Genomic DNA, 10,077 nt, shown 5'->3' with positions numbered 1-10,077 from the left:
TGGATTACGTGTCCCTTATCGATGGTGCAAGGGAGTGTCGTGGGTTAAATAAAAAATCCATCAAAAGTGGCGGTTAGATTGGGCCTCAAAGGAAGTAGTTGCAGAATGTTGCATGAAGATAGTCCACAGTGCAGTGCTGGGTGCAGATGGGTGATTATGACATCTTCTTTTTGTCTTCTTGCAAAACAATTATGACATAGTTTAAAAACAAACCACTGCCTATGCAATGATGGAATTCTTATCAAAATTGGGCTGAAAGTGACGTACCTCCAACAAAATACTGGGCTAAAATTCCGGTGTGGAACTAACCGCTAATGACAGATCAAGCATTGGAAGCAATATGCCTGATCAGCCAGTAAATATGCACTTCAGCTTGGTAATTCCTAATTCTGTGCTACTAATAAGGTGACGAAAGCTCTGGTTGAGCTAAAGAAAAATTTTAGGAGATTAAGTGACAGATACCTGCACTTTTTAAGCTACCTTCTTGGTATCCATCCGCACCTCCCCTTGTCCTTTTATCCATCGGTCTATTTGTATTAAAATGTTCATTAACTCTTTTAAAATGAATGGGTAAGTTTAATGAGGAGGTCTTTAGTTGTAAAAGTGAAGAAACCCTGTTTCTAGCAGTCTCATAATGATTCGACATTTGAATACCTTCCCATCCTACTTTCGTCTTTTCCTCAATTCTCCGAAATTTGTTGCTCCCTTTTTTTCTGCCACCTTCTCCTGCACCTATCGCATTATCAAGCCTACGGCTTGACATTGCCCATTCAGGCTTTGAAATTGCAGGAGGGATAGAGCTGTAAGCTGTGCAAATCTTCAAATTTTATCTCTCCTCTGAAGTAAATAATCAAGAATGACTACACATATCCTTGAGGTCTGGAGATACATGACTGACCTCTCTGCTTGGTAAACAAGTAGCCGAAAACGGCTGACTGTCAAAATGCGAGTCACTAAAGTTACTGATCCTATACAAGTTGCCCTTGCTCTGACCTTAGTGCACATGTGCTCCCAGCTCCCAGGTAGATATTCGCACTATATAAGGGAGATGCGATTCAAAGCCTTGCCTTGCAGTGCATAGGAGGCAGAAAGTGCATTTAAATAAGAGTGGTTAAATCAGCTCCTCCTCATCATCCTCCTTCTAGTCCATATTAAGCGCCAGTGGTGAAACGATCCTATGAGTGTCCTGCCTCAAACTGTCATTTCGGCAGAAGAATGTCCCACTGCTCAGTGCTCCCTAGCATTTGATACTACGCATGTTCATCCTAGTGAAACAGTACGTTTATCTCATCATTTGCACAAAAGAAGTCTTCTCTGGTGCAATTGCAACCGTACAAGCACTGAGTTGGTTGTGGGTACATCAGTCACTCAGTTAAATGTGCCTCCGCGGAGAGGCCGTTCCTGTCCATGGTCGGAGATTGTGGTATTCTGCTTGAAGTCATGCGTGGATACGAATCCACTTCTAATGGCGCACATCTCTTTAGGACTTGGGCTAGGTTTAAGGAAACCGTTACAATTAACCAGTACTATAATATGGCTTAAAATTTTGTTGATCTAATGCGTTCTGCTTAGGAACACCATTTTTTGAGCCAAAATGAGGTAATTTTGACTCCTTCCATTGCATTTAATGCAATGCAATAATGAAATATGAAATTATGTAATTTCCTCTTTTCTTCTCTTGCAATAAATTTACCCTTGTTCCTCCACCTAAATGCAAATGGCTGCCAAAAGTCTCTTTGCATTGACAGGAGGGTCCGATGAGTCGATCCCTTCTCAATGTTGGTGGAATTCTTGCCCTAATTTGGCTATTGAGATGCGTAATTGCAGCCTTCACAGGTCCCCTCCAGGTACGCGTAAAGCTAAAGAGCGTTCTAAGGGGTCCCAAACATTTCTACGCTCCGAGGCGCGCCCATAGGTTTCATGAAGTCGGAATCATTAGATTAGACGGAATTTAATCAGGTGCATCGAGCTTTGTTACATCTGTCGACAAATTTATTTTCCCAAGTGGATATCAATACCACTCGCTGGCATTTCTAGCTCCGAGGTACTTCGCATTGTCCAGATATAGTCTACCCTCCCTGAGTTGGTCTAGAAATAGTGACTCTATAAGCATTGCTTCCTTCTCGTTCACTTGTGCTGAATGGAGAGCTAGGTCTGGCTGATTTATAACAGTAAAAAGTCAGATGAACAAGATTTGCTTTAAATTAAATTCCCCACCTAGTTTTGTCTTCAGGATGCAACACGAAATCAGTTGGAAAAGAAGCTGGCTTGATAAATTACTAGGCAGGAGGCGAATTGTCTGATACTCTGGGATAAATTTTTCCCCCTTCTTCACGAGACAACTTCCTACTTACACTTTAGGCCTCCTTTTAAGCCGTAATAAGAAAATTCGATTGAGGGGTGGCTGCATTTGCAATCCAAAGCAGAGATGGATGGCTGCAAACCTGGTAGAAAATGCAGCTTGAGGCAAATTTAAATCTTGATGAAAAGTGTGAACCGGATAAAATGAAATGAGCTATTGCTGTGCAGCTCCCCGAGACCTAGTTGAAGGCTGAAGAAGTAGTAATTCTTGGGTAGAATGTGTACTGTCGACCTACAGAAGGGCTGGGTTGCCATGCGGCCCAGTAAGGGAAAGTAGCGGAGCTCGAAGTGGTCTGTTATTAAAACTGAGAGTTAAAACAAGCAATAGGCGTATTATTATCACTAAGAAATATAATTTCAGATCCTCAGATGTGCAAGTACGTTGACCCAAATTCGACAACAGGGAAAATGGATGAGTTAAAAGAACAAAAAATCTGTAAAATATGCAGCCTTATGGCTCATGAATTGCAAAAAGTATCTTAAAAAGTGAACGTCGGCAAACATTATCACTGAAGAGACATATTGAGAAGAAAGTTGAGAAATCGAGGTGTTGAACTGAAGGTGTTCTAAGGGTCACTACCTAACATTCTTAATTGTAACGGCAATCAACCATCAACTCCTGAAATAAAGGAGTGCATCCCAAACACATTCGGTTGAGACAGTGAAAATGGATCTCTTAGTGCCTTCTGATAAACATCTCAATCGTTGATGGCGAAATACCGTAAATGGTCTCCTTAGTCTTGATCTCAGTCCATGGCAAATTGATTGAATTGATCTGATGGAATACTGGGAAGCCCACTTTTGACGAGAACGTACATCACTAATGCTTGAGGTAGTAATAACTCCGTCAATCGTGCAATTGATCCATGCAACCCTCCGCACGAAGCGCTGCTGTCGATGCTGACGTGGATGTGAGACAAATATGCGGAGGGCAGGGCCACGAATAAAGCTTACATATGCCTCTGCCTTTCCTAACATGATCCTTAGCGAAGGGTGGCAGACAATGGCCTGGTGCAATTTTAAAAAATTAAATCTAGTTTAACCAGCCTTGTGTTTTCCCACTCTCCCTGAAATATTAAGTTATAAAAAGTGGGGTTGCAATAACTTTGGTCACGAATTTGACCTCATGAGCTGCGTACAGCTCAGGCTTTGCTATAGATGGAAGCCCAGTGTTGTGAAGACGTCGGACAAGCGACGAGTTTTTCACTGCTGACGAGGGGAGCAATCGTCACTCACAAGAAGTCTTGGTTTCAAAAAGTGTCTTTGAAGGCAAACAGCACAATAAGATGAAAAGTGATGGTACAGATGGTACAGATTTACAGGAATATCTTATATACTACAAAGAACAAATGGTGATCTATTCCTATACCATCCGCCAAATCTCAGACATAATGTGATGTTGACGCCACTTGTCAGATGCAAACACCTCTCGTCGGGAATATGGAGGATATTGTCTGTTTCTCCCTCTTTTGTTCATTTAAAAGGATCAAGAATGACAAGGGCATAAATGCGTGGGCTTAGCATTCCTCCGGGAAGGTTAATTTCCAGAAGGAGGTACCAAGGGAGCTGACGGTGGGTTCATGAGGCTTTATGTTTTCCTTAACATCTCTTACTCCCAGTTCAAGAAAATATACTGTATCTCAAACAATTTTGGATTAAGATCCATCCAGTAAGCCGTAAAGTGTTGTGTATTATGTTGGATTTTATTCGTATTTGGGACAGTAGGAACTCGATGCAAGAGGGGCATTAAGAGCGTATGGAGAAAAGTGAGGAGAATTTTACTGTCACTGCAGCTCACTGGCATCATTTGTTATCCTCCCCTACCCCGATTTGTCTTGGTAGTCTCTCGTACACAATGCAGCCAATTTGTACGAACTTTCGTTTATAAGACATAGTGAAGCAGTTGCAGTTTAATCTTTTCACCTCTCTCTGCACGATTCACATCTACGAGATGCTACGAATTCTTTTCATATTCGATTTCTTTCCGGTCCTTTTCAAACTGGACTAATTTTTCTTCTGCGATGGTGAAAGGTAAGCTTTCAATAACGACGAATATGAACTTGATTTGATCTCAATATTCACTCTTCGGATGCCTCTCTTGGTTCTTCACGAAAAGCATTTTCAAACGACGCTTACTAGAGTTGTATTTTGACGACAAATTTCACTATTTTTGCATCCGCCGCACCATGAAAAACTAAAATGAGGCATTTTTAGTTGGTGAGAGCGATCATGAGTGAATAGTAGTTGCTAGTAATTTCCATCGGTTTCAAGGAATTCGGTGTTTGCATTACCATGCTGGCGAAAGTTTGGGTTGAGGGGTCACTGTGGGTCACAGTGTGCCATAAAGATGAAGGTATTTGATCTTCCAGACACACCTTCGATGTCCGTCCTTGTAGCCGGTGGCCCTTGTGAAGGCTGGGCTGCCTGTCGTCTAAATTTGGGCCCACATTGGATGCTTGTCGTTTGCTTATCATTCCAGCCATACTTCCTAGAGGTTCACTATACTAAAAGGATTCAATAGCATACAAGGCGGAAATCAAAGCCACTTCACCTTCATTTTACCTTTAATCTGCACAAATGACATTGGTCATACATTCATTAGATGATTGTGCACTCGCTTAAGGGTATAATCTCATATTGTTGTTATAGACCCCACTACCATCTTAACTTACCTTAAATACAAATATGAGAAGTGATTATTAACTACGCTGTTTTCTGTCCTTCTTTATGGTAAACTTCTGTGTATAGTCTTTGATTAATCGCAAAAGCATACCTTATACAGGAAAACTAACTTAAAAAATCCAAATTGAATCAAAAGGGGTGAAACCTTCGTTTGAATAGATGATTTTCTAGTGACATAGGTACCACTAGCGCGGCAGTCTTGGACTCAAAAAAGGAAGGAAGTTACTCAGTCGTTTGGCTTACACAAAGGACCAGCAATTTACAAATGAGAGCAGAGAGAGAAGGGACTAGGATGTGGAGAGGTAAGGCTAAATGTGGTACCAGCCCATACCGCTGCATCAATAGTTTGAAATCCCTGATTGTCATGAATTTCTTGACATATTCAAGTGCGTTCCAATCATGCCATATCAAGTTGAATAGCAATTTCATGCCTGTTGCTCGCGTTTGCTAAGATATCCGAACGGAGTCGCTGTGGCTTTCATTGGAGTCGCAATTTTCATTCGTATCCTCGGAACAGTCCACTATCGGTTGTATCTCTCAAGTGAGGCAGGGTTCAAAAATCCAATGGGTATATTCAACGTCGTCTGCCTCGAGTTGACCAGTATAGCTCTCTTATCTAAGCGAAATTATGGGGGTTCCTTGCTTACCAATCATGTTTGTTCCAGCCAGAGTGATTGAGGGGTAAACGATTTCGCCCCTACTATTGTTTTGTGGTCGATTAAAGTCAATGCCTGCCTGCTTGATCGTCACACCGTCAATGTTATCGAGAAGGGTGTCCCTAAAAGCAAACGCTAAATCAGACAAACCACTCCCAAGCCATCCGACAGTTGACAAAGGTGAAAAAAAATGAAAATGAGTGCGTTTGAAGGTGAGTGGGAGCTTACAACAAACGGTTCTTGAAGATGTAGGAAATTTGGTTTCCCGAACCAGTGAGATTACTCTGCGGAGTTGATCCAGCTCCTAATGTTCAAGTTATCACTTTTCCTGTTTTAAGGCATAAAATATGAAATATTGTGCAAGAATGTTCATTCAACAGTGCAATCAACTCGTTTAAATGTAAAGCATAGGGATGTGTTTGCCATTCAATACGTGACATGTTCATTTGTATTCTTGACTATTTTTCTCCGTAGGTTTCTTTTTCTCCCTTTACTTGCCTTCTCTTTTCGTTTCTTTTACTGCTATATTTTTGACAATGCCAATCGCTAATCCTCTTGCTTATTATGCACAGCACAATTTCGCTAGCCTTCGCCATTATTGACTGTCCAAAAGTCAAGACGGACATTGTGGGGGAAATATACCTGCACAAAAATAACCACATAACACTCGTTCGGGCCTACCTGGATTGATGATGTAAGAGTAAGCAGCTCCAACAAGCGCACCCAGAAGGTTGAAGACGAGAATGAAGCCGAGCGCAATCTCACTGACCTTCCCATCATAGGAAGAATGGTCAACTTCAGTATCCGAATGTAGATGGTTCCCAGGTAGTGCTGAAAGAGGAAACGGGAAACACATCAGTAATATCCACCACAGATTTTACGCAAATTAGCAAAGATATTTATGAAGAGGATGAGGTTGGATGGGATGGAACGGGATGGCATTTGATGGGATGAGATGGGAAAGAGTAGTATTACTTGGATCAGCAATGGTTTTGAAGAATAGGTGGGGGAAGGCAGGACTCACAAAGCCACGTTTTGCCAGTTTAACTCAAACCAATTTTTTGAATAGCGAATCCGACACCGAAACCGATGGTAACACCGATGATGGTGGTAATCATGAACCAACTGTTGATGAGGCATCCGACAAAGCCCTTTCCTTTTCTTCTTGTCTGACACCACGGATTCGCCATCATTAGAAACTGGGCCTTCAACAGGCAATTGTGATTTCGCCATTCTTTTGCTTCTTCTTCGCACAACAGTGGTGATAAACTATAAAATTGACTGCATAAATACAGAGTTGGCTTTGTGTGATGTCCTTTGGAGTTTCAACAATCAGCATTAATTAGTTGCCCAATGGTAGAAGGAGCGTAAGTCAGGGGTGTCACACCCAGCGAACACATGGCATCACTACAAAGATGGCCTCTGCCATACAGCCTCACACCGCCCCTTACTCACCTCACCTTCTATTGCTGGTTCGATTTCATTCTTGACTTGCGTGTGATCTGGGCGCCTTTTACTAATGGTGAAAAGGGCGTATGTGCGCGTTAAATATCACAACATGGAACAAGTGTGGAGCCAACGAATTGACAAATTACTACCTATACAAATTGGTTGTGGTAGTTGCAACAGCCTAACGGGCCAGATTTTATGGTCTACCACATGCTGTGGGTGTAGGGGAGGGGTAAAAAACCCGCCACAAAATTCTGTGTGCCTTAACCGAGGCAGCGGACATGCCGCCCCCATTATAGGAGGAGGGAGAGACATCAGGCGTTAACACGTTTTTAGGACATTGGTGCATTAATATTCCCACTTTTAACAATTTTTAAATAAAATTATTGCAAACCTCTTTATAGGTGTTTCACACTTTGCAAGCAATGCAAAGCCCTTATGAATATGTTCTAATAAATAAGTTGCCAGTTTATCAGCATCAATAATACCTTTCCGTTCCACTAAAAATTTCTATCGGTTCTCAAAAACGTATTTGCTTTTAATTTCTTTAGTCATGCTTTGATTAGGCTAATCTAAAAACTCACATTTTATGCCATACTTTAATTCACAATGCAAAAGGCCCTCTTGATGCCAACGCGATTCTCTTATGTGTACGCCTTGTATTGGAGCTTTAAAAACTGAATTATAACTGCATAATTGCTCGTGTGTGCCTTTACATTTTTATCTTCGCACTATCTGGGGGATATTTACCACTGATTAAGTACAAAGGCAACCGTTGTCTCAGATCTATTCATCGAGGTGTGATTATGGAACACTGCGGTGGAGAAATTGCGACAGCCGAACTCGGTTTGCAAGGCGGACAAGCCCCAACCATAGCCACCGAATTGCTTAAATGCCATTCCTTAATGCTAAAGCTTCAAAACATGGGAGCAGCACAGAGCAGAGTAAGGGGCAGTTGGGTTGCCACACGCTCAAGGAACACTTGGATCCTACCAGTTCCAACTTGTAGAAATCGCAAAAGCTTCCATGACTACCCAGCGAACTAGGCAACCACATTCATCTTTGCATCCTTGCCATTGGAAAAAATTGCAGTCCTTATCGGTGGTACAGATCCAAGGGAATAATGGGGACCGGAATGTATACACGTGAGAATTTGCATGCTCAACATCTTTGAACAAGATAGAATGCGCTACAACTAATTGCCAAGACAATAATGAATAAGCGTGACAAATATATTGTTGGTGGTATTTATTATATCAACATGGGGAAACGAAATCGCCATCAAGTACGTCGCAATCTCCAGAAATTGAATTGCGCGTTGGCTCAAACAAGGTAGCTCCGCTTGATTTGACCTATGTCGTATGTCACGCACCCACTGCACAGAGGGTCGCTGTTTACCTCCACAGAAGCCACTCTCTGACCAGTAAGGTAGACATCAGCGGCCCCTGGCTCCTTGACGCACGATGCCACGTTCGGTGCAGATGCGCCAACACATTTGAAAGTAATAGCCAAGTAATTCAAAAAAGTCACCTGATCTATTTACACACAGAGCCACGACACATCACGGCAATAATTTAGCCCACAAAAGGTGTTGGCTTGGTGGCAAGATCTACAAAACACCTGCAGCGATTGACTAGTATCACCGACAAGCAACGTATGGAATGAAGTTGTAACGGTAAATGCCCCAATTTGACAGAAAAATGAAGCATTTGAACGTTGGGCAACTTAAAAGAAAGAGCACGTGTAGAAAACCACTGCACTACAAGCTACCAGTAAGTCCTGATGCCTCATCAACTGCTCAAAGTTGTAGTAAAACCCATCCCTATCAAGGGATTTCACTGCTTCTTAACGTATACAGATCACATTCTCCAATTACAAAGGGATTATTGAGCTACGGAGGAAGGGGACTGCATAAAACCATAAGTGCTTTGAATCTGAAAATCTTACAAACAGTTTAGCACTAGTTAATAACAGTTTAATGCCCTACTTAAGTACCACGGTTTTGAGGTTTAGACTACACGCTGCTTCTGAAGTGGGCACTAGCTTATTAGTAGTTCAGCCAAGGTAGAGGTATTCACCCCAACTGGAAGGATAAAATCACTTAAAAAAGAAACCCGTGCATTTGCACGGTTTACGCGTTTAAGCACAACTTTGAGGCAGTCATCAAGGTGGAGTCAATTTCCTGCGGTTGAAGACCACATTGGATGATGGAAAATTCGATAACACAAACAGAACGCCACGCCCAAGAACATGCCCTCAAAACTGTTTTAACAAAGCTTTAGAAGGCAAAATTCCAAATTCAACGGGCATTGTAGAGTCAATAAAAACTAATTTCGCCTTGAATATCTGACCTGATGAAGGGCCGTAGGAGGGCGGGAAATGGCTTCAAGTAGAAAATGATGAAGACGAGATTCATAAGACGACACAAAACAACCCCTTGTGAAAAATCAAAGCCCACCCGAAACAATCCTCTAATTACGCAGTGGGAGTCATGTTAGGGAAACCCAAAGAACAGTAACAAAAAGGCCGAGGTTTCGAATCAGGCTAGCGAAAAAAAGGTCAGAAACAGCTGCGAAGCCGAAGATTCAATTATTGCAAGACTGGACTCAACACTTCCACCTACATGAATTCAAGACGATCTAAATTCGCATATTCGACGAATCACCAGTGATAATGAAGTTAAAAAAAATGACTCAGTAAACAGGACCTGGATTCTAGGGCATAACTAACAAGAGTCGAGAAGCAGTATCGTGAGGATACAATTCCTCTTCATCACAGATCTGGAAGCTACGAACGAGCAAGGAAGAGAGGACTGCTTTGGGGAACAGAATGTGCCTACCCTAGGGGAGATCAAGCTGAACTCAGCTACGATAACATTGGGGTTGGAGGTCGCCAAGTAAAGTAAAAAGGGCAGCGTCTTCCCATGCAT

At 42.1% G+C, this 10,077-nt stretch overlaps 2 protein-coding genes across 2 annotated transcripts; one reads left to right on the top strand and one right to left on the bottom strand. All coding sequences in view use genetic code 11, as the record gives it.

Annotated features, from left to right (window-relative positions):
* Positions 1-1,177: 1,177 nt before the first annotated feature.
* Positions 1,178-4,796, top strand: EGR_10375 (hypothetical protein; the record flags this gene model as incomplete). Its single annotated transcript, XM_024499624.1, has 3 exons — positions 1,178-1,276; positions 1,749-1,847; positions 4,758-4,796. 3 exons carry the CDS (start codon positions 1,178-1,180, stop codon positions 4,794-4,796), a joined length of 237 nt encoding a protein of 78 aa, XP_024345972.1.
* Positions 4,797-6,281: 1,485 nt separating this feature from the next.
* Positions 6,282-10,077, bottom strand: EGR_10374 (hypothetical protein; the record flags this gene model as incomplete). Its single annotated transcript, XM_024499623.1, has 3 exons — positions 6,282-6,341; positions 6,381-6,530; positions 9,988-10,077. The coding sequence occupies 3 exons, from the start codon at positions 10,075-10,077 to the stop codon at positions 6,282-6,284; spliced, it is 300 nt and encodes a 99-aa protein (XP_024345971.1).

This window comes from Echinococcus granulosus, assembly GCF_000524195.1.
Source record: "Echinococcus granulosus chromosome Unknown EG_S00213, whole genome shotgun sequence".
NCBI lineage: Eukaryota > Metazoa > Platyhelminthes > Cestoda > Cyclophyllidea > Taeniidae > Echinococcus > Echinococcus granulosus.
Note: the sequence above shows the minus strand (reverse complement) of the source record. Positions and strands in the feature narration are given on the sequence as shown.